The 26351-nt window shown below is 33.5% G+C and overlaps 1 protein-coding gene and 1 long non-coding RNA gene across 3 annotated transcripts; one reads left to right on the plus strand and one right to left on the minus strand.

The window, feature by feature from the left end:
• The first annotated feature begins 3232 nt into the window (after positions 1-3232).
• Positions 3233-9029, plus strand: LOC128212913 (uncharacterized). Its single transcript, XM_052918305.1, has 4 exons — positions 3233-3665; positions 5807-5983; positions 7695-7802; positions 8826-9029. The coding sequence occupies exons 1-4, from the start codon at positions 3472-3474 to the stop codon at positions 8965-8967; spliced, it is 621 nt and encodes a 206-aa protein (XP_052774265.1). The 5' UTR covers positions 3233-3471; the 3' UTR covers positions 8968-9029.
• Positions 9030-16541: 7512 nt separating this feature from the next.
• LOC128214283 (uncharacterized) lies at positions 16542-20174 on the minus strand. 2 transcript variants are annotated; one of them, XR_008257899.1, is made up of 6 exons: positions 20078-20174; positions 19257-19378; positions 18860-19015; positions 18517-18615; positions 18177-18308; positions 16542-17996 (listed from the first exon to the last, which is right to left on the minus strand). It is a non-coding gene; the product is annotated as an uncharacterized LOC128214283 (long non-coding RNA). The 2 variants fall into 2 exon arrangements; XR_008257900.1 differs by lacking the exon at positions 20078-20174 and adding an exon at positions 19876-19945.
• Positions 20175-26351: the final 6177 nt, after the last annotated feature.

Here is a 26351-nt window from a genome sequence, read left to right on the forward strand (position 1 = left end):
AGTGTTACCACATTGAAGATCTTATTGTAATGAAAATCAGTATATAACTGTCATTTACATTTGCTTGTTTCGTATGGATCCACTCGTCACCCGGAATACCACCCAAAACAGCCTAGAACATGTTGTTCCAGAAGTGTTTTTTGAAGGGAATGACAACATCCGTTTAAGGGATGAAAAGAATGTGGTTGTCAGGCCTTCCAGAAAATGAAAACTTACTACTGGGAAATGGTGATAGTCAATTAAGTCAATATTGGTTTAGTATCATAAGTTCTTGTTTTCAATTGGCCATGCAAGTTTGTATTAAATATAAGTAATTGTTCAGTTTAAAGATTTGCAAAGTTTGAGCACAATCAAAGGACTAACTGTGCAAAGATATACATGAAATGTGATGTAGGCACGCAATAAAATAATCATCGCAGAATAGAAATTGGAAGCTATGTCTCGCGCTTCTTGTATCACTCTGTCAAGCTGCTTATACTTTGATTGTGTTCATGTATCGATGTATGTAAAGTCTGTTTAGACCAAAATATTTCAGTATCATATTTCAATCGATGCGAGAATTTTTAAATCATTTTCACCTAAATCATTTGTGCCCTTTCAATTAAGCTATTTCGGTTTAGCGATCCCTTGATTTGTGTCGTTTATCCATAGTTGGGCGCTTAAGAGGGCTCATCTTTCTAAATAAATTTGTTATTTGCAATTGCATTTTAATTACATGAATACTTTTTGAGTAGTTGCAGTTTGTTTTCCGTTACAACAAAAGATATTTCTTAAAATATGTTGTCAAAGCTTATTTCAAAAATGTGTTGGTGACCCTCTACCAAAGTTGCTCCTACATACGTAATACGGCTACGAACTGTAATGGTAACTTTCTAAAACAATGTTCTTTTGGTGATCCTTTTTAAATTTGTTCAACTTGTTCAAAATATTTCAGCCGTTGCCCTCGCCATTATAATGACTGCAATGCCCCTAAATAGCTGGTGACCATTTGGGTTAGACTCTAGAAAGTGAATAATGAACAAATAACCAGTTACATACACGAAGTAATTATACTTGGAAAACAATTATTTGTAAACGGCTACTTATTCGTACTTTAGTCATACATCGGCCTTGATTTAGAAAAGTATATTTTAAGATCTCAAAGTAAAGGCACGCATTGAAAACGAGTCAAAATTAGTTAAAGTGTAATAATAAAGTTTGGCCTTTTGAGAACAAGTATTTTGTTAGGGTAAGGCACATGTATACGAATGTATCAATTAACTTCGTTGACATACTTTCATCAATTACTTAACGGTTTCATTATAGTCCTCAGATATTTGTTATACAATGTTTACGTAGAACGATTACTTCACCCGGCCAAATAACGAACTCTTACTTAAGTTACTATACATCTCGGATAAACTTTCTGGCTTATTTTTGAAATATTATTCCCTTTTTCTTGCATTGAATTTTTATACGAGAATAGAGGAGTATGCATAAATGTATGACGTCATTGTCCGGGACTTGTACTATGGCACAGCTATTTGATTTATACTCGGTTCTCATAATTGCATTCACAAAAGAGTACAGTATATTGACAATGTTCTACAGAAAATAAAAGGACTCAACTATTTCTGGCTGCGCTCTCATTACAGGCTCTTCTATTTTCTGTAGCACGCTAAAAAAATTAATATTCCTCACTCTGATTTTTGTTTTATCTACTGATGAAGGCGTACCACCGAAACGTTTATAATACATAAAAAAATAACATTATAAACATGTTTATTTTTTAATATAGATTTTTATATAAAAAATATCACGGCATAATGATAGAATCATTAAAAATCAACGTAAAAGCTCATTCGATACACAGCTATGTTATACTTGCTATGAAGTTTTTGAGTTTGTTATAAAAATAAGAATAAGCACTTTATACTGCAATAAGATACATCAACAACAAGTGTGTATTGTAAGCAGTTCGATATTAAAGCACGGATATTGTACTTGAGCCACTCTTATTTTTTACACGACAGAATATTATTCTGGTGCTATGTTCAATCAGTGAACAAAGGCGCTGCGCTGCTAGTGAATGCCAATTCTAGTGCGTTTTTCTTTAGTCGAACAAAGGGCATATAGTGTATGAGAATAGTGGACCATGCCTTAATTGATGACGGCAATGGACCCGAAGCGTTTAGTGACACAGGTATTGGATTTAAACTCGATTCATATTGTTACAAAGATATTTGCATCCACAAAAAAGAAGACATATTTAAAAACTCTCCTCACTCCAGACTGCGTCCACATTTTGGACTCTTCAATTCTGTTGAATATTATAAATCATATTAAAAATTACCATAATCATAAACATATATATATGAAAAACTACAATAACAAGCTCAGTCGCCAAAGTCTTAACATGAAACCCGTTTAATGGCACAGGGTAAACGCCAAAGACATAAAAACAAAAAATATCATAAACAAGAAACATGGAACAACAGCATATAACTCCACAAACAACACAGTGCAATTATACTATATTAAACAGCTAGGTGTGTTTATCAAGGATTAATAGGTACCGCCTTAAAAATTAAATATTAAAAATAATCGTCACATGCTGCACGTGATGTTATTTTTGTTGAATGCCTTGAAAATGAAACCTTAAAATAGGCCCACAGTTTCTACGTAGTATAGGATACATCCACAGCGAACGTGGTGTAATCAGTACGATATTACTTCTGCAAGGATATTGTACTTGAACCACTTTGGATATTGACACGACAGAAAGTTAAAGGGATACTTATTTTCCACGTGGTGTTCTGGTGCACCGAGTTGCACTGTTTTCGACGGGTGAACAAGATCGCTTTAAAACGGAGGCTAACCCAATTCGTTTTTTTTTCTTCAGTCGAACAAGGGGCATAACTCGATATTTATTAACACTAGAGTTGTGAATAATGCGATACATGTGTGTAATGTCTCTGACAATATGCGTATCAAGTTTCATTTGACTCTGAAACGCCGACAACCACAAAAAAAAGCCTTTTTTTCGATCAACAGACAACCTAAATATGAAAGCTACGTTGTTTAATGAAAAAGGTTAACGTCAGCAATAGATGGCAATTTTAATTAATAAACTTAATTACAATTTGTCGATTGGACATGTCAGATATTGAACGTTAAGTGTTGGGATCGATAAACGGATTTATGCATTAAAGTTACGAAATGTACCTTTAAAGTAAAATAAATGTATTACATATTCGTATGATTAAGGATATCAGTAGTTATTTCTGTACGATTTTAATTTGTGATGAACTGTTTTACAACCAAAGCCCACTGTATTTAACATGGAAAATACATGGGTTTGGCTAATTTAGGACAAGGCTTATGCGCTTACAGACACATCCGGTAGCTTTATCATCGTTCACTAACAGGATATTTCTCAACTTTAAAACAACGCGTAAGGAAATTCAGTTGTTTCTAATAAACACATAGTCAATGGAAATGTTGGTGACATGGGTGTTAATCCTAGCAGCGCTGTCCGTGACGCAGTTCTGTTTTGAGCTTAGGAAGTTGAAACGCGTTGAAGATGATACTGTGAGAGAGTTTGCGAGTGGAGGCGGTAGTGGTGATAGACAGGACGACGAAATGTTGACAATATGTGGAGACGATCAGCAATGTTTGGAATTTGAGTAAGTTCGATTGCCGTAAGTGTTTAACTACAGTAACGATTTAATGGATAAAATAAACAAAAGGCAAATTGGTCGCGGGAAAGAGTGTGGGGGGGGGGAGTAGGGCGCGGGGGGGGGAGTGAGCGGACGAAGAGTTGGGGTCAAATTAAACATGCGATGTTAAATCAATGAGAAATTATAAAATCATAATCTTCGTTTTTCTACGTAAGTGATATTTCTGAACAGTTTTATAAATACATTATCGGGAAAGACCATTCGAAAGCGTGTGATACAAACAACAAGTAATGTATCGCGCTGTTTCGGTTTGATTGGCAGCAATAGTAGATGTAACACGTCTAATGCCAGTTAAAACCGGCCAGAGCCGGTATTTATTTGCATGAGCGTGCTCGGAAATGGTTATGTTTGCATTGCACTTTACATTTTAAACGTACTTGACGAATGGAATAATGCTTGCATATACTGAGATTCTTACTCTCACACTATGTATTTAACTTAGCAAAAAGTAGTTTTCGAATCGTTGAAAACATTCAAACGAAAAACGGCCATATTCATTTACTAAAATGAAATTTCAAAATTACTATTTTTTCGATGGTATTTGTATAAGTTTGTATCAATACCTCAGTGTCATGCGTATGTTTATAATGTCTATAGGCGTATTTTGAATTTAAAAGGAAACGAATAAACTTTTTTCTCATACAGGTGTCAATAAACCGCAATACTGTTTTGACACGACTCAAGAAAATACAGTTTAATTTACATTATATTATGTATATAAATCGAAACCTTTACTTAACACAATCATTTCGTCTGTATGTACGACTAAAAGGAATCAGTTACGGCTCGGAATAGCTTTTCATGTTCCTTGGTCTGGTTCTTTTGGATAATTTTCAAAATCGCTCAGTACTAAAATAAAAAGTAAGAAAAACGAAGATGTATTTCAATTGTTAAAATATTGCATTCTCTTGGTAGAGTAAAAAATCAAAGTTAAAGACCAAGTATGTTTAATGGTTAAGTAATAAAGAGACAATATGCGTGTATAGCTATTATAGAGTCTCAGATAATATCTGATAAAACCCCGAAGTTTACATGCTGCTTTTTTAAACAGAAGTGTATGTTAAATGGCCTACTCACTCGCCATATGCTTAATTACAATTACTGATTGAAATATGACATATGACGCTGGAATAATACTCCTTATGACGAAAAAGACTCTTCTTTATGTGACAAAAGAGATTTGGGAGATCATTTTAAATACTTCCTTGTATATAGCTACTAAAAAAAAAACGATTAAAGCACATTGATAAATATTTCCGTACGCATCCTATCTGTCAACCATTGCAATCAAATCATCCTACAGGTCTTAAATGGGTGCATTTGCTGAGCATTTTATCAAAACTTTCAAATAGCACTTTCCTTTCAGTATATTATTATTTTCGTGTAATAATATATATTCTATGCATTAAAACCACACACAAAAAGACAATTACCCCACAACACGTAGATTTGCTTATTCATTTGTCCAAGGAATTCAAATTGATTCATTAAACCACAAAAAACGTGCTATATGTGTATACTTCCAAAATTATCTTTCTGTTTATTTCTTCTATTTTAACCATTCGGTTTTGCATAAAAATAACTTTAACATAATACTTAGCTGTAAAGTCACAGTCTTATTCATAAATTTCATTCATAAATTATTGATAGTAACCTCGTGCGTATTTTCTCCCGATTCACTTTGAGAGACATTGAGGCCAAACATTTACAGAAAATTGTTTTGCTAGTGTTATGTATTTCTTTATTATATTTTAACACTGTCAAATGACATGCTTGTATACTGTAGAACACTAGCGAAAATTAAACGATGAATGTTCAGAGTACTTAAAAAGAGAATATTCATTGACGTTTTTCGGCAATTTTAAGGAGTTTTCCACCCGGGGATAAATTCTAAGACGTAGTTTTGGATTTTCCAGATATATATTAATGTCTACGTCCGCCTATCAAAACCTCTGAATTATTATCAAAGTCGAACTATTAAAAAATGATGACTTGTTACTTAAGGGCGACTTAAATTTAATTCATACAACCTCGAGCTATACAGAGCACCTTTTGCTATATTCTTTTAATTATATGATACTTTCCAGCACTCAAAGACTAAAGGTGTTGTACAGAAACCTGTTCCAAACACAAGAACAACTTGACATGACCAGACGCAAGTCTAAGTCTGATCGAGACGACATCTTGCGGTCTGAATCAGCGGGCATTGTGGACACGGAGGTCCTAGATAGTCTCCAGGGAGACGGCGATTCTTGTTGTCCAACGTAAGCAACAATTTCAAGACATTAGACATTAAAATTTTGTTTTAGTTCCCTAATAAAAGTACCTTTAGTACGTTATTAGTCAAATCAGTATCTTATTCAAATGTAGACCGTGTCTCTTTGAGGAGTGTACATATGGAATACACATACTTCCCAGGCAGGCGTGGAGATAGAGGTATGCAAGTGTATATATGGAATGAACATACTTCACAGATTCATTGCATTGTGGGTAGGAAGTCGGGCGCAGTATTCATTTTGGATTCACAGACATCCCAGGCTAGCTGCAGTGGATATTTCAGAGGGATTTAGGTGGACAAATGTACATATGAATAGACATCCTTCCCATACTGACTGCAGGTCGAAGGTAGGAGTTAGGCCAAAGAACATACGGTATAAACAAGATTGCCCAGGCGAGATACAGTTGGGAGGGGTTGTTGAAGGTTTGCCATTGTACATACAACAATACAAATACTTCACAGATGAGCTGCAGGGAGGTTTGAGACGGGCCAATGTACAAAGTGAATACTCGGACTTCACAGGCTAGCTGTAGGGGATTTGACGGATGTTGCCCAATGGACATTTGGAATACGGGCTAGATTAAGGAGGAATGAGGGGGGGGGGCTAATGTACGTATAGAATACACAGACTTTCAATGCTAGCTGCAGGTAGATGGGGAGGAGCTAGGCCAATAAACATATAGAGTATACAGACTTCCTGGCAAGGCTAGCTGCAGAGGAACGAGCGTAGGTGGGCCGATGTACATATGGAATACACATACTTCCTATCCACTTAACACATAGAGTGTGCGAGTGGTCTAGTTGTAAACGTGTCCGCCTCTAATCCACGGAGTTGTTGTTATTATTCCTATTAAGAGGTTTTTTTCAGGATCTCACAAATAGCTCAATGTTTGTGTTTCTGCCCGGACTTCAACTCCACAGTGAATAATATCAGCTTTTATCTGACTGTATTATAGAACAAAAAATAATTCGTGTAAACCAATCTGTATATATAGTTTACCCATTTCATACGCATTTTTGAGAGTAGTTTGTCAATAAAAACGTTTTAACATAGAGGGTCTTTGCATACATACTTACGCCAAATATCTAAATTTTTACTAGTTATCCTGCCCTTCGCACACTTACAGCAGTTGTTTCAAATTGTTACTGTTACTTTTCATAATAGATACAATCAAGGAATTTACTTGATTGACTGAACATCCGTTTATTGTATAAACTGTACATGATGAGCTCAAGTTTACTTCAAGGTCAACAAGTGTGGTTGGCTCAAACACAGACGATAAGTATGCGTTTATTCTACCAAGTTTAATGCAACTTAATGATAGTGAATTATGAGGGCTTATTTTAGTTGTCTGTTAAAATGTATATGTGCGTTTTAAGAAAAGTCTTATATTACACCCGCCGTTTTTAATAAACAAATTAAACCCCACAAAACATATTTGAACCTTTTTAAACACACAGATTAGTGACGTCATTTTGCGTTTGTCATTTATTGCAATAGTATACTAATTCAACCAGCAAATTCATACATTCTTCTATAACGGAAAATGCTTATGTGTATTTATCGAATAATTGCAGTATTATACCGGGTAAAATATTTCATATTAGTCAATTGTTGTATCAGGTCAGAGTTCTTACAACGCTTATTTCACCATGAAGATTTCTAGCATTGCAAACCCAAGTTGTTGTATTTTCAGGATGTTTTACTTCCATAAAAACCTGACGCTCCAGAATGTAGATAAAGTTAAGAGACCAATTATACATATTCCTCCAGACTATCAGTGGATTCCACACGGAACGTGCTTGTAAGTGAATTGATGTTTAAGGGTTTATATTAATAAAAGGGTGATGCTCGTGTATAAACAAAATAAGGTAGCCTAAAGTGGACACTCGAATGTCTATGTAATGTTGTCAAAGACGTATTGTTTTGAATGTACCTCAAAAAATCAAATAAGACTAAGTTATGTAAACATCGTTATTACGTATCGTGTCCGCGTCAATCAACTCTTTTAGCTTATAATATTTCAATTTAAAGAAATATAATTATGTATTGTTTGATGACACCAATTTATTTGTCCCCAATTTTATTTGGCCGTTTCAAAATCACCATTTTTCGGAAGTTATTTCTTTCTGTAGTGCTGATATGGCAATAAACTGTTTTCCCGACAAAGAAAGTAATCAATAAGTAGACAGTTTATAATCTATCTTTGTATAGCTTGTTTTTAAACATAAGTATCGGAAATGATGCCTTAAAGGCCTAGTTCAAGGAATGTTTGGCATGATAATCACCTGCTCTGCATCTCCTGCTTATTGCACTGGTGTCACAGGAAGGGCCAAATTCCTGTGTATTCGTTTATTGGCTCAGGGCCATTTAGGGTCCATTTCTATAATAAATCTTCCAAAACTGCACAGCAGGATACTCGGCCGTCAGCATGTTAAGCATGTTTTGCTTCTTCTGGAACTGGCATGTGTATTTGATAATGCTATTTTATGCACAATAATTATCTCATCACAACTTAATGACTCCCACTGTCTCAATGAACAGATTCCCAAACTGTAGTGTGTATTTTTTTTATTTTGGGTGAATATTGATCTCTATTCCTGATTTACTACAGTTGGTGTGATTAAAGTGTTGTGTGGCGGCTTTAGGATGTCGTCAATCTCCTACACGTCAACACGGACTTTTAAATACGAGGTCTTCCAACAAGGACAACAATATTGTTTTCCACCAAAAAAAAAAGAATCGTCAATGATTTAAATAAGCATATAGCTGTTTCACAATTGGCCTTATATAAATTGTATGTTATATAAGAGAGTGTCTGTTTCAGGGGAGGTGGGAATTGTGGTGGAATGTGCATTAACGAGCCTGTGATGCTGCATCTGCTGACGCTCGACCCTGTAACAAATGAACCTGTGTTTGAAGCGTTTGAGGTTCCCGGATATTGCTCATGCAAAAATATATTTAATTGATTGTGTTACCATGTTAAATTGAGTTTGTAGACCGCTTTAATAAAAGTAAATTTCGAACTGAAGTGAATCATGCCATGCTTCTACTATTCAGTGAGTTGTTCGTGTCCTTTTTATTTGAAGCACTGGGTATATTTTAGACCAACGTATCCATATGTTAAAAGTTAGTTGAAAATAGCTTAAGAAAAGTAGACAGATGACTTATGCAGTTACACTCTGTTCTTAGACCGTTACCTAGGACATATTCATTAAGCATCTTAGTGAAAAAGTTCAATTATTTTTTACTGTTAATTTGAAACTAACAATTATGTCATCCACTCAAACGACAAACTTAAGAAAGAAAATAGTCTTAATAATAACATCGTATTAACAGATTTGATAAGGATAAAGATTTATTTTAAATTATCGTCGTCAAAAATTAAAAAAAAAGTTCACCAAGTTGAAAAAATTCACCAGGATGCTTTATGAATATGGCCCATATATTATTCATACCAATAATGTAGAAATATAAATAAAGCATAATGCATACATAAAAAACGTTTAATTGATGGCTTGAATAATTTCATTGAAATATGCTATATTGCCATGCATGAAAGAAATTGTTAATTGTAAGATTTCGAGATGAAGACAAATGGTACTATTGTTTACAAAAAAAATCATGATAGCAGCGTAAATATATTACCATAATCGCAAGTTTATTGGGGATGTAGCTGCAGAAATAGCGAATTGCTGAAACTCAACAGTGAAAGACATCTGTACCACAACCATGGAAAATACCAATCGCCTAAATAAATTGTAGAAACGAGGGGGATTGAAAGGTTGGAAGAAACTGGTTGGCAACAAGAAAGCATGACGTAGTTAAATAGTTACTTTAATAAATCATAATAACATGTACGAGATGAAATAGTTATTTATAAATTTTCGCTAAAATCTAATTCACCATGTCCTAAGTAGCTTTCAACCAAAAAAACTGTAAGATATTATCAAAATACATGCCAACATTGAAGGACTTATATCTATATCAATGCAAGTGGAATGTAAACCAATTTCAGGTTGCTTGCCCGTACGGTGTAACTGGTTCATAGCAGCACCTGAGTATAACGATAGTCTCCTTATTCCGCCAAGTTAACATAAAACCGGTATTTTAAATTATATACAAATGTAAGCAATGCAAAGCAATAGAATGCGATTGATAAAAACATGAGAAGTAGTACACATTCTGAAGTATGACAGAATGGAAAAGATGAAGGATTTCGATCGGTTAAAAATGAGAATTACTTTTTAGGGTTGGACCCATGAAATCAGAAATCAAAACTGTATATACGCAACATTTTTTTTTTTTTATAAAGAACACACTTATAATGAACTTTATTCAAAACGTTTTAATGCAAATAACTATTGAATATAATCAAAGACGTATACACGCTTTAATCTATAAATCGCATTATTGACATATAATTCATCTGGCCCACTCTGTTCTGTAAAACAATACAGGTTTCATATGTGGTATAATGACAGTATCTATGCGTATGATGGTAATGTCTTTTACAATTCAGCAATGTTTGATGATAAGTCATTTGCTTTATATAAACATTTTGTTATTAAGTTGCTGGAATCCATGTGTGTTTTATAAATCAGAATGAAACTTATTTAGAGTGTTTATATACGAAGGCCGTCCCAGTAAATCGTAGAATATAAACGGGCAAGCAAAAAAACATTAACATAATTTATTCAAATATTTACACACTTTTATGTCATCACTAAAATACGCAGCTGAAAAAATAATTATACAGACGAGTGTTATGAACACATTTAAAACACGCCATGGATAGACGCACAGCGCATAACAACATCATAAGTGGCAATACATTCACAGTAACGTCACTCCTTCAATATTTACTCTTCATGATGTTAATACACGTTTCATGGTATATTTTCCATTTGCTGAACACATTGCTGTACTATTTGTCTAGAGGCGTGTTAAAATCTTTAATGGCGTATCCCATTTCGTCACTGTCCTTAAAAAGCCCCCTAAGCTGAGATTTCAATTTTGGGAAATAGGCAACGTCTAATGGCAAATGATCTGGCAAATTCAGTTTATGTTCAAAATGCTGAAATCTAATTCATTATTTTCAAGTTTCATATAGTCACCTCTTATTAATTTTTGAGTGACTGCAACCAGTTTCTTCCGCTACTTCACGCACAGTTTACCGTCTATCCCCTACAATGACGTTCTTCCCGGCGATAACTTGGCTATCTCCGCGGCATGGCGGTCGTCCACCTAGAGCCTCGAACATCCATTCCTGTGAAAAACGGCTATGTCACTTGTATATAAGCTGCACTTAGACAGTCTTCTTAACAGAGTCATATGGTGTCAATGCTGATTGGTAATATAATTATATTGCTGTTCGGCGCGCCGTACCTTCTTTATAAGTCGACATTTCTCACCAAACGCAACTTACACCGGCATGTTTAAAACGCGCACTTTTGACATTCCAATGACGTGTGATGTTTGAAAATTGACACTTAGACGTTATTATATGTTTCTTTTTTAAAAAAACACAATGATTCTTATATATTTTCTCAGTTTTTGTAAAAAAGAGTATTAGTCAGGGACTCATATGTAAATGATCTCCATATGAACCTTCTTTCTCCCTTAAAATTATCAGCTGCATATTCAGACACATGTTAACTGTGCTGCAGATTACAAAACAAAGCCAAATTTGTTACAAAATGTGGAATTAACTACCATTTATTACAGAAACTCCTTCTATATCCCAGGGCCCCCTAAAGGGCCTCGATTTCATAAGACAGGATGCCTCTCAGGATTGTCCTCTGCACATTTTTTAAACGGCATGTCCTATAGTAGAAGTATGCAAAATTCGGTGATGTTTACACCCTTCGCCCTTACTTTGCACATGCGCTGTAAAGTATAAACTCCGTCTTCGCTCTATCTACAACGACCCGTCTTGGTGTTTTGAGTTCTATCTCATGTACATTTTACATGGCTCGCCTAGACGGACTGGAAAAAAATCACGATGATTTCCCCACAAGAATAATCTTAGAGAGGATGACAACTTACATGCGTGAATATTCTTTTTTTTTAATTCATGTATGCTTACTTTTGTTGTTTATTTTTTTGTTTTTCTCGTTAGTTTTGAGTCATCTTTTTAGATGTTTCTCTGTGAAAGGGTAGTTGCTCATTTGTTACCGTGTGAAATAGAGCACTGACTGTTTTGCAACTATTAAGAATTTTGTCCTTTTCGCTTCAATTGTTTAGTTTTAAGTTAATATTGACATGTGCGACATGTTTTTATATGTTTCATTACACGAAAAAAGCTCTAACAGATAAAACTCTTAGTATCTGCAATATGCACAAATGAAGTCCACTTAAGCCACTAGTTCAACAAATAAAGCCGCTGTTTAAGGTCACTGATATCAGGGTAAGATGTATGGGTGAGAAGGATTTAAGTCAGTAACCTTACTCCTCAATGATACGCAGGGGGCAGAAATTTGAGCTATTCAACTTCTGGTGTCAACTCTCAAAAGGTTTTCACTAGAAACCTTCTGGATTAAGCGGCAAATTAACTCTTCGAATTTTATCCTGAGACGACATGATGTCAGTTTTAAACTAAAAAATGATTTCACAAAGTCAGAATAATAAAGAGACATCCAATGTTTTCAATTTCCCTCACATCATTCACAAGCAACGACATATTATTACGCAAGATAGGTGGGGGGCAATATTTTGAATGATAACTTTGATGTTGTCATACCAGTTTTGATAGAATCCATAGCAACAAAATATTATTTTTTAGGTGGTTTGGTAAACATATTATTTGCCTCTATTAACAATTCATATGTAAATATTGACTTTTAACTTACTGTACTACAAACAATAATACTCGTGCTAGAGCTTTCAAATTGAACAGTCGCCCCACTCATTTTGTTTTTGTTCACATAAAAGCTGAGGTGTATCGTCATTGCTTATTAACAACTCAATTGATAAAAGACAATAAAACCTGTTTCATTTGTTCTTTATTGTAGATCGACTACATTGATTATAGTTTCCGCATTGTTTAATACAACTACAAAATATTATCGAAATAATATCTTAAACAAACACATCATTTAAAGAAACGTTAGACGAAAACATAACGAAACCTGTATAAGTGATATTTTCAATCTCAACATATGTTAAATAAACAATACAATCCACAAACGTTTGAGTAATTGCTTTGTAGTTGTTTGTCAGAATTGTTTACAGTTGTGAAGGTTTGTACAAATATGATAAAGAAATCATTGTAACATTCAAGTGAGTGTCTATAACTATTAACAATTACACTTTGTCTTTTGATTGGCAGTAAAACATACGAGTGGTCTCCATTTCTATCACAAGTCTCTGTATCCACAATAAAAGGGCCACAATCTATGCAACATATTAATTGGGTGGTATGCATTCTACCACGATGTTCCTTGCTTTGGTCTATTACAAAATACCCGGGTGATTCACTATAATACACAATACAGCTTTTATTGGCTGAAAGACAAAAATTGTTTATGGCAACTCGGTATTTAAATATTTTGAATCATTTGTTTTTTATGTAATATTCTAAATGATTAAAACATTCAATTTTAAGAAAAAAACAAAACTTGTTCATCATTTATAGCTGCACTTCTATAGATTTACAGTTTTGACAACATTTTATTTTTTTGTCTTGGAATGAGAAATTATTGGCGTAAATATCAGTAAACCAGTGATATAAGACTGCTGATTAAAGATCAGATAGCAGATTTTCATATTGCCGTCCCAAAATTGATGTTTTATGGCTAAAAGCGTTACTAACGGATTAAGAAAATGCATAAAACATCAATTTTTGAACTTAAATATGAAAATCTGCGACCTGATTTTTTGTCAGCAGTTTTATCACACGGGTTTCCATGCATTTTCGCATAAATTGGCTCGTTCCAAGACAAAAACATAAAAATAAGTTGTCAAAACGTTCAATCTGTGAGAGTGCAGTTTGAAAGAATAAATTAAAATGTTCCTGTAAAGGCAATCTTGAACTGAACATATATCCCTCATTCACGTTTTTATGATTCAAAAGATTAATCCATTTCGTCAGGCATGTATTATTTTGAAGGAATCATAGTTACCATAAAGGGGATATTGTTAAAAATGAAAGTACAAAGATGTTAGGTACAATGAAGACTGAAGACTGAGGCAACGGTCGGATCAGCACCTTTAATAGTTTTACAAAGATCACAGATTTCGATTGTCGTCAATGGTAGATTTCGTGGTGTATATATGGTACAGTTCCAGCCCTTCGTTGTATTTTTTACATTAATATATTGATCCATCTTACAGTTCTTCGATGTCACAAGCTCTCCCATGAATTGAATTAATCATCATAATCTTACCATTTTATAAGGTATTTTACATGCCCATTTGTTTGCATCTTTTTTCGATGTGTTAAAGATGTTCTACATATTTATTAAATACTTTCTGAATTTCAGCTCCATAAAATGACCGTGTGATTTTCTTGCTTTTGAGTCTAAGAGTTTTAACATATCAATATTATGTCTTCTTTATCTATTATATATTCTGAAGATTTCAAAAGTATAATTCTACTCATATTTTTTTCTAAGTGTATTTTTGTTTACTTTAAATGTAACCACGGACACCTTTTTTTGGAGATTTTGGTGTTTTTAAGTACATAGGTGCCCAAATGTCTGCTTGATTGTTTTAGTTGTGTATTTCGGGGCTGCTACTCCCAAACTTGAATTGTACATTGCTTTTTATGTCATCAATATTGATAGCTTCTTTTCTCACGCATCATTTTATACACGATTGTTCTAATTGTTCTTTGTACACGTACATATCATCAGCTTTAGGTGTATTCTGAGTAAGAATATTTTTTTTCATCTTTCATAACTTGTTTGAAACATCTGTTGTTAGGTTCCTTTTCTTTGTCAGTTCATAGTATTTGAGGATTTCGTTCTTGAATGATATCCCAAATAGCACTTAAAACACATTTAGCAGTTTTATTTTCAAGGCTTTAACCGAAATATACCTAGAGAATAATTCAATGACAAATAGTAAAACCATTATTCCATTATTCTATTACAAGTTACCAACAAACATATGATCAGTATCAAACTCTCCATCAATAGAAGACACTCGAACTTGAGACATTCGACGAACCTGTTTAGATGTCGCAATTTTACCATTGTCGAACAAAATGTTAAGCGAATAGACCTTGTTATTTTTTATTCAATATTACAGATAATTTTTGTGATCCTCTGTATGATGCAATACTTGAATTATTTAAATAAAAAAGAAATTAAGTTTTTCTTAATATATGTCTTCTTTCTGAATACTTGTCATCCGTCTTATAAAACAGACTCAACTCATTGTTGGCATGTTTTTATGTTCATAATTGTATTAAATAGGACGATATGATCCACTTGAATGTTTGTCACTTATTTTATGGAAAGTTCATAAAATCATTCTAAAAATAAATAAAGACTAATGTATTTGATAAATAGTGTAAAGCATCTATATCGAACAAATACATAAAATGAATAAAACATTTAGGTTGAAAATGATTTATTTATGGCTACAAAAGTAATAAAACAAAAACATGTTAACAACATGGTATTCATTGCAGGCAAAATACTCGTTAAACAATGCTTCTTAGAACTTGGCAAAATGGCAACAACTCATCCATTGGATGTTCGCTACATAATGAACATTACTCCATTTCTGTTTGGTTTCGGTGAAAACAATTGTTGGGGTATATGCCACATTGTTCATTTGAAGATGAACACATAATATTGATATCAGGTTCATTGTTGTAAGGAAGTTACCGATCATCTATGGCTTTTATTCTCAGAACAATCTTTTTGAGTTCTTCCTTCCATCCGTTAGAATAAATTAGATATTTCCAGCCTTTTGAAGAGAATTGTATGAGCACAGCCCTCTCGGTTGATAAATCCATGGCTTAAACAGATGACTCCCATGAAGAGTTGAGGCTATTGTAGTCAATTTTAGCTACTGTTATGTCGAAATACAAATTCATGTATCACCGAACACATTATGCACGTGTCGTCTGTTTGCCTTAACTGATCAAATTGACATCCGTAACAGTGTTTTTTTACAACTGTTGAAAGTATGTACAACACTGTGGCATTTCATATTCTAAAGTAGCATTCAAATAACAATGCATGTGAGATATATTTCAATATATTATACCTTATATAAATGTGTCCCTTCTTTGTGACTATAAAGTTGATCGGTCCGTATATTAATGTATTTTAAAAAAAAAATCCAGTTTTCATGACGTCAGCGGTCCATATCATGTTTTAGGCCGGTCCGGACTTCGCAAAAAATAATTCCAGTCATGGGATTTTTTGCCCGAAACCACTTTTTGGGTGAAAATGAGATATGAGTATTTTCTGACAGTCCTATTCTTAAGGACAAAAAACCTAAAGAGAAAATTCAAAAATTCCTATTTTTAACGAAATAATGATAAAAACTAGAAGGGCACTTATTTAAGAAACAGCCGGAAATTCGGTGAAGTTCAAGAATTTATTGAAACATTTGTATTCACAGATGCAATAAATTTGCATATAACTACAATATACACAATTCCCACATTATAACGACAACAACATATTTTCAAAACCATTCTCAATTATTATTGAGAAAATAAATGAAAATTAATTGGTTACCATGGCAACCATATTGAAAAAAGGGGTTTTGGGGTTAAATTTGCATTTAAATATACAATAAAAGTCATCTGAAGCATTTGGTAATAATTGATTTGTTAATTAATATCCTCAAACCTTACTGTACCTGGTATATGTATTTGACAAATGTCAAAATAAATAACTGTTCGCCAAGTACCGTAGTTTATTGGAAATTTTTCACAATAAACTGACATTAGGTTGGAACTTGCACCTAATATAAACCAATGTATATATAGAGGTTAAAGTATGTTACCACTGTAAGTTACTATAATTTATCTTTTTTGAATGGTCTTTAAGGGTTTGTTTTTTATCCTGGTTACCATGGCAACAGGTCACAAGCATGATCATTATCACACCAACTTTACCAATTTACCTCAAATGTGATTTTTGTATAGTTATTTATAGCTCACAAAACATGAAATGGTTGTCGATATACTCTTAATTTAATAAACATAACAATACTGCATAATTTACACTATTGTATAATAAGATCAGTTAATAAATGGGCACATTTACAAAATGAAAACAATTTATTAACATACTAACTACTTAGCATGTACACGTCATTGTGTAGTTTCAAGAAGTATGCAATTGGCCACATAGTACATGACAAATGATATTCTCGATGGTTATTCATAGGTAAAAGTTAAAGCTAAACATGTTTATAGGGTTTAGAAAGGTTTTAAAAATGAAGATTTTGAAGAAATCTGAAAGGTTGCTAAGGTACATTTTATCAGGCTGTGAATTAACTAATTTTGACAAACAATTTTATAAACGTCTTCAATTCAAGCATTTATAGGCTTCAACTGCCAGATTTTTAAAGTTTAAAGTTTGCATTGATAATTAATAATCATATAGTGGTCTCCATTATGGCAGAAGAGTTCTACCAACAAAAAACTGGGTGCAGCACCCTTCTATCACTCATTTGCTAAAACCATAGTTGATCACTCAAAATCACTGGTAGCCTTATATCACATAAACATGTTTCTATTGAATAAATAATTGTCAATAAAAAATTGATACACGTTTTCATCAGCTCAGAAACAGATCATTCTCAAATCTTAGATTTAGTTTATAAAGATCACATATCAGTATACTGAAAAGTTCTTTTCACTTATTTAAGGGATCAGAGCCTTTTTGCATCAAGTCCTTTTAGTTGGATGGTTCAGGGTACTCTCCATGGAAAAGCCATTGTTGTGGGCTTGTCAATTTTAACTTCAATCTCACTGTCCTTGGCATGCTCTCTCATGAATTCACTCACTGGGTTGTCAGCTGAAGTTCTGAAAAATAATGTTCATATATGTACAATACTTAGTGTTTGGAATAAGTTATGCAAATTAACTTGAACATCAAAACTCACATCTGAATAAAATGGACAAAAAATCTAAAATTGTTTTTGACTTATGTTCATAGATATACATACACAGGCAGTGATACAGTCTATAATACTTTTGTTATACCTGAAGTGATGATATTTCCTCAAGTTTGGAATGGACATCAGGGGTCTCTTGGTGTACTCCAACCAGTCAAAGAATATAACCAGTTTGCCAAGGTCATCAATCCACAAAGGATGTGTGCTGCCTCCATTTGGTCTAAATAAAATAAACATGTTGTTTTTTATTATTATATAATACCTATTGTTTTAACACAAGCTTTCTTTTACATAATAAGGTATTATAACCAACTTCAATGTTTAAATAAACTACCAAACGTCAATATTTGTATACACAAAATCCTTTAATTTGGCTTTAAATCAACATTTAAAGCACCAAAATTAAAAACAAAACAAAAACAACTTACCTTCCACAGACCAAATCTCACACAGGACTGAACTTTATGTCACCTGCTTCCATTTAAGTATTAAAATGCTGTTTCTCTCCCTTCAGAATACATCAGACCCTTAAACATAGAATTACATACAATTTATTTAACTGATTGCCTTCAATCCATGACATTTAGGAAAATAAGAGAACAGATTTAAGCCTTTAAACTATTTTTATAAGACTAATGAATATTTTGAGATTTCTGATTACTTGTATTGAAAAAATAATAAATGTTACATTGTTCTGTTATTCAAACGTTCTCATGTGTCAATATGCAGTGCATAAGTGATGTACTTCAACACTGTTTTTGTCAATCATACCCAATGACTGTATTGTTTTTATTCCACCCAACAAAGTTGTCAATGTGCAGGTATGCAGAGTCTTCTCTATATGGATGATGTTGAAAATGAGGTACCCCACCATTGGCCACATAACAGCTAAACACTTATCACTGAGGTATCTGATAATCTGTGAACCTAAAAAAACACACTTTGAAATAGAAAAGATGTATTTATATATATACACTTTAATTTTATGTTCAAGTAAGAACTTTGAATAAAGGTGATATAAAATACTTAAACAAGAGCACTGCAGAGCAAATGTGAGCGCTTCTCTGTTTTTTCAGTGAATTTACAAAATATAAAGCTTTTCCATTTCCGCTATAATAATTGAAATGGCAAAGCTGTATTAACCACTCAATTTATAAATAAAATTTACCATATGATTTACAGAACACTTCAAAGCAGGGCACTCTTGCTGTGCCTAGTATGGGTAGAAGACCTGCTCGGCATAGTCAAAGTTGTAATGGATTGTTGTTCTATGTACAGCAGGTGCTTGACCTGAAATTCACATTTGATCATAATGTTCTAAAAATATGTATTTACAGAAATACAAATCTTTAACTGTTTATAGTTGGGGTGATGCCCCGGTAGATCAACATGTACACAATATTGCATGCCAAAGAAATTTCCTGATAGTCTGAACGACATGCATACTCAAAAAGCAGCTTGCAGCTACAGTCATTAATATTGGTCCTGGCTTTTACAGTATTGTGCTCTAATTCTATATAAAAAAATTTCCCCCATCTGCATTAGTCTATTATTTTCATAATCATCATGATCATCTTCATCATAACATAAATTTGTTTCAATGAACCTGAACCTCATGAGATGGTAATTGTTATGCACATAAATCAATATTGCTAAAAAAAGTTCATCTATGATCTACAACTTAGCTAAAAAGACAGTTAAACTGCAACTCAAATTTAATTCGTAAAATCCATCAATAGTTGTATTGATAGTTGGCCGCGGTAAGATAATGAAAAATTGATTATGACCTTTTTCAGTCATCATAAGTATGCAAAAAGAGAATATCTGCTGGATTTTGATCTGTTTACATTCTGTCAAATTTCACTTCCGCTTTCTTTTCCTGCGATCAATTTCCATCCATTTGACCGAATTTAGAATATATTGCATTACATTAAAGATATACACATTTGTAAAATTACATGCTTAAACAATGAAAATAATTCTACTTACCAACAAATTCCTAATTAGATGTAAATGCCTTTGGTTCAGCTTGACCTAAATCCTCAAATCAAATTTGGGTTAAAAAATAGCTCATGACAACTACGGGAGATAACACCAAAAGTAATAAACAATACGAAAGAAAGTGGTTAAAAAACACTATTTCTATGAACATTACATTTTAAAGAATATATTTGACTGAACCATCTAGGGTGACAAATTGTTTAATGGTTGTTTTTACGATAAAAACTTCATTACTTTCTTATTTTTTACGCTTCATGTTTGCGCACGTTTTTCTCGAAATCGAGGCTATCGGTTTCGGGCCAAAAGTCTCATGACGCGTCACATATTATATGGACCGCTGACGTCATATAATATTGACCGCTGACGTCATAAAACTGGTGAGTGCTGTATGCAGTTTTCACAACGACATTTTTTCGCAAGTAAACATTATTAGATTTGTTCAATAAAGCACATCAAAGGCACTCTAAAATTATTAAATGGTAAAATAATGTTCGGTATAATATAAGAAATATTACACACTACTTCGGGCCATATGGCATTATAAGGACTGGCCAGTCAGCCACCGAAGGTGAATGGACCTCGGCTCATATTTCTTCAATAGACTCCCTTGTTATTATCTCCGATTTCGGAGATGCGTTTTAAAGATCGGTGAATTAAAATAATTTGTTAGTGAATTGCTTAATTCGATAAATATGGAGTACGCTTAAATGTTTTTGATTCTAACACCATTTCATATGTCCACAAATACTAACAACCACACAAGATGATAGTATTACCTTTTTAACGTTTGACAGAAAAAAAGACTTTCCTCACTTCGGGCTGCGCCCTCATTCGGTATATCCTATTTTCTGTAAAACATTAAAAGTATATAAAGACATTATGATGAACACAAAAAAAAAAAACGTAAAAGCTGATTCAATACTTAACTATGTTATACTTGTTATTTACTTAGTGGGCTGGTTTAAAAATGATAACCATAAAAATAAGACCAAGGGTCAGCAAATCCGCTCCGAGATACATTCGCAATTTTTATCTTCGTTCACTAACAGGATAAGTTCCGAGTTTAAAAGAAACGCGAATAAAATTTCAATTGCTTTTAATGAATACAAAGTCCATGAAAATGTTCCCAGCATGGATGTTAATCATGGTAGCGTTACCAGTGGCGCAGTTTTGTTTTGAGCTACAAAAAGTTAAAAATATTGAGGATGATACTGTTAGAGAGTTTAAGACTGAAGATGGCAGTCGTGATAGACGGGATGTGGAACTTGAGTAAGTTGAATTCCTGTTAGTGTTTAACAAAATCTGTACAAATTTTAAGGGTAAAATATTTATAAGGCAGATTGGTCTGGAGGGAGTTGGGGTGGGGCTTGATGAATAGTTTCCAAATTGTTAACAACGAACGAGTAAAAGAAGTTGAGTTTGGTTTGTGGGTTTACTATGAGTACTCCGGTATCCCCCACAACACAAGACCACACGCGTAAAATCGTGTCAACGAGAGTGATTAATATTATTAATAATATGATAACTTGTTTCAAAATCGTTGTCAAATAAATAAGAATAAAGTGAACTTAAAAAGAAGGAAAGTGCCACGTTCTATAACTGAGGAATGAAATTTGTTCGTCTAAACAGTTTTTGAGACTTGCACTTGAAAGTTTCTTTTATGGTATCTTTATTTGTACGTATTAGTATTTAAGTATAATGGTTTTTTTATTATATTCTAAGGCATTTTTATAACGAAAAAGGAAACGAATAAATTCGTTCTTCATATAAACAGATGTCAATAAACAACATATTTGTTTTAACACGACTAATGGAAAATTTCATATAGTGTGTGTGTGTGTTATCAATTTAAATACTAATCTGTGTATATGTTATTAATATATCTTGTAAAGGTAAGGTTTTGTAAGATGAAGTCACATGTACGATGTCTTTACGAGAAATTACGAGAATAAAAAAGTTGTATCCTATCCCGCCCGCATATGAATGTTACAATCTTAAGGAATGTGGATTTTCATTATGTGCAGTGTCATTTCATCTTCATGTAGACTGATCTTCGCTGCACACAAAGACTGGTTCCGCGTGTGGTTCTCTCGCATTGGTGTACCGTTCAAGCGACTGCTACAGTGACCTCGGCTGAATATACACTTGCACAAAGAGCTTGTGAATCGCCAGAAATCGTACGAGAATTACCTGAAACCACTTTTGCTTCGCACAAAAACACATACGTGCCGCATAATAACGTACCATTTGGGGGGAAGTTATTTGCTCTGTTACGGAGACCCTTCTAAGTTGGATGACATTGGCGAAGGAATGGCGTATGAAGAAAGCTACTTCCAAACACCAGCCATTCCAAAAATAAAACGAATGAAAATTTAACTAACATGACAATCCTTCATTAAAAAAAATGTTAATGATCGACAACTATAGGAACTGGAAATATTTCTTTATAACAGAAGTCTAATACAAAACTGCAATAAATATGAATATGTATTTTGTCTTCTTTCGATAGTAGTCAGAAATTAAAGATCATTCATTTTAATTTAGCTTACCAAAACCGCGTGTTGTTATTCTGCTGACGGAGCCATAAACCTAGTCGCACTCGCACGACTAAAAAAATAACAGCATGGCATTAATTTACATATATTAGATGATAGTAAGTTACAATAATATAAAACTAAACGCCTGCGTCCATTTATACTCGTTAATTATACCAAATAAGGTGTGATTTGTTTATTTTCGTGTGTGCATTCATTCTCATACCAATAAGAAATGAGCCTATATATAAGAACGATATTTCAATGAAGGCTCGGTGTAAACGTGGTTAAGTGATAAAGGCGTCCGCCTATAACATGAAGTTGTTTGTTTGATCTCCACCAAGAAACCGCCCTCATGGACTCAAATATGGACCAAAGAACTGCCTGTTTCTATCAAGGAAATGGATTCGAGCTTGCTTCTTTATACTCAGAGGTTTCGACGATGTCAATTCGTCGTTGTCAATTATGTTATTTTAAATTTAAAAATGCTGAAATTCCTTACGAAAGAAACAAATTGCGCATTGATCATATGCTTATAAGGACGCTAAAGGAACACCTGCGTCACTTTAGTTTATGGGAGGAGATTATGTAACCTTAACTTACGAAGTTTTCAGGTAGCGAACATAAGGACAAAACGCCTACGAGATTTTAACGATCGATTTACGAGTACAAGGAAAAGTTATCACTTCCGGCACGCCATTGCTATTCGCGTACTTCTTCGTATATCCTTGTTCTGATCAAAATAGCTCCGTATTGAAATAAATCATGAAAAAACAAAGAGTAGACTTTTATTTGACATTCATAAAACCACACTCCCACCTACACACACAGCGGAGATATGACATGCTCAAATGTTATTCCAAGAATACAAACTCGTGCTATGAAGAACAGTTCACAACACATGTGCGTTGGTTTTCATATCTCTAACAGAACACAAAACGCGTAAACTTTGCATGATATGTAAATATAAAATCTCAATATAGTGCTCTTATCATTGTAAGCACTGGCAAAACCTTAAAAAACATAGAGACAGCGCACTCTACAATTGCATACTAGCTTTAAAGCAGAATTTCGAGGTCGAATAATAAATGGCCGTAATTTGCATTATATGCAATATATTTAATATGAAAGGTTGGATGTTTGGCACCCCATGCATAAAGTTTAAATGCAATACATCACTTAGTTGCTGATATATTCTAAGTCGAATAATAAAGGTCCATCATTTCAAGTATTTGAATATAAAATGTTTGAGGTATAAAGAATTAAAATAGTAGGTTTTAACTCTTGTCTTAAGTTCCAATTAATGCAATACATCCAGTATTCGCTGAGCTGATGACATAAATGTGCTTACATGCAAAATCCTTAAACAAGTTGTGACGCCGACGTCCTACTCAATGGTAAGTAGTATTACTTTCCTTATTAGTTCTGAAAGAAAGGGATTCCTTTTGGAAGAAGGTTTATACAAGGTATGAAAATCACACTCTCAGTTTGATTTTTATTGCTCATTTACCACAAAGTATTTAATCAAAAACTATAATGTCGCATTCGAATTGTTACTGCATTTTTAAGATACTATTATTTTTAGCACTCGGATACTAAAGAACTTGTACAGAAACCTGTTCCAAACACGAAGACAACTTAAGGTAACCAGAAGAAAGTCGAAGGCTAATCAAGAAAACATATTGCGGTCTGAATCAGTGGGCATCGTGGGCAGGGAAGGTCCGGGATGTAATAAAGGGAGACGGCGATTTTTGTTGCCCAACGTAAGCAATAACTTTAAGTCATTATACATTCAAACTTTGCATTAGTATTGCAAAAGAACAGTTTCAAGTATGATTTAAGTCATATCAGTCTCCAAATAAAATTATCGAGGTGTCAGTGTCATTGAAGAGTTGTTTAGTGTTTTTTGTCACCAATAGTAGTTGATACAAATAAAAGATTAGTATGCTAATCTTCTACGTAATTCAATTGAAATTGATAGCGAAAATTACAATGGTAAATGTATAGCTATATTTTTAGATAAGTAAGGTTTTACGTTCGCCATTATTTTTAATGAGAAGATATTATATTTATGTCAGTGAAAACTTTTCATTTATTGCAATACCATACCGAAGTAAATAGTTTATTCGATTAATAATTGTGTTATTATATATTCATAAATTGTTGTGATAGGTCAAATTTCGTGCACAGTTTTTTCACCTCCAAAGTCATAAGGATTATCCATCAAAGTTGTTGTATTTTCACGGATGATTTACTTCCATAAAAACACGACGCTACAGAATGTAGATGGCGTTATGAGACCAATCATTCATATGCCTCCTTACTATCAGTGGATACCACACGGAAAGTGCTTGTAAGTGAAACAAAGTTTAAGGGTTTATATCAATGATTGTGTGTTACCCGTGTATAAACAATCTATGGTAGCCTAAAGTGGACAATCGAATTCCATATAATGTTATCAAAGATGTATAGTTTTGAATGAACGTCAATAAATTATGAAAGTAAGACGAAATAATGGCAGCGCTGTAAATAAGAAAAAAAAAGTTTTTTCCACAATAGATAACCATTGAAAAAGAACAATGCCTTAAATATTGACTGTAAATATACTTTCATAGACGTGCACTTCCTGTTTACGTTTCTCTCTTTATTTAGCTATTTCAATAAAAAGTGCTGGAAATGATGCCTTAACAAGAAGCTGTGTTTTATATTTTTAACGTCTTGTTTTAAATCTTCAGTGATGTTAAGCATGTTTTGTTTCTTCTGTAACTGTCATGTGTGTTATTTTGGTATTTTCTAATGCTTTTTCAAAGTACGTGCAGAAATAATTTCGTAACAACTTCATGACTGTCATTGTCTTAATGAACAGATTCCAAAACTATAATGTATTATACTGTTGGTGAATATTAATCTCTTTACCTGATTTACTACAGTTGGTGTGATTTAAGTGTTGAGTGGCGGCTGTAGGAGGTCGTCAGTCACATGGACTATTAAATACGAGGTCCTTCAAAAAGTACAACAATACTGTTTTGCACAAAAGTAACAGATTCGTGAGTGATTCAAATCAGCCTATAGTTGTTTACACATTTGATCTTATATAATCCGTATATAACATTCGGGAGCGTCTTTTTCAAGGGAGCTGTGAATTGTGGTGGAATTTGCATTAACGAACCTGTGAAGGTGCATCTGCTGACGCGTGACACTCAAACAAATGACCTTTTGTTTGAAGCATTTGAGGTTCCCGGATATTGCTCATGCAAAACTATATCTAAGTGATTGGGTTACCATGTTAAACTGAGTTCGTAGATCACTGATATTTCACTCAGTTGATTTAAAAGAAAACTAACATTTTTCTTTTACGAAAACTGCAAAAATAAAAATGAAAATGGTGTTATTAAAATCTGGATATGAATATATTTGAAAAAACAGTGGGGTATTTACAATAATAATTGTCAAAAGTTAAGAAGTATTCATTGTTTAAACTTATATATTTTACAACGATTGTGAAACAATCTATTACAACATTATATTAATCACTCTCGTTGGCACGTCTTTACGCGACAGTGTGGTCTTGTATTGTGTGTGTGGGGGGGGGGGACCGGAGTATCCGGAGGAAATCCAGTTGTCTGGTTTGGTGACCACATACCAAACTCACATGCACTCAGGCCTGGAATCGAACCCGGGTCGCAAAGGTGTGAAGCGATTGCAGTAACCACTGCGCTTACCTGACA

Source organism: Mya arenaria, chromosome 13 (assembly GCF_026914265.1).
Source record: "Mya arenaria isolate MELC-2E11 chromosome 13, ASM2691426v1".
Taxonomy (NCBI): Eukaryota; Metazoa; Mollusca; class Bivalvia; order Myida; family Myidae; genus Mya; species Mya arenaria.

Bases quoted from the DNA above. Each gene is read 5' to 3' on its own strand.
- LOC128212913 (XM_052918305.1), top strand. From the start codon at position 3,472: ATGGAAATGTTGGTGACATGGGTGTTAATCCTAGCAGCGCTGTCCGTG. The intron at 3,666-5,806 runs GTAAGTTCGATT...GATACTTTCCAG, and splicing joins CAGCAATGTTTGGAATTTGA to CACTCAAAGACTAAAGGTGT. The intron at 7,803-8,825 runs GTAAGTGAATTG...TGTCTGTTTCAG, and splicing joins ATTCCACACGGAACGTGCTT to GGGAGGTGGGAATTGTGGTG.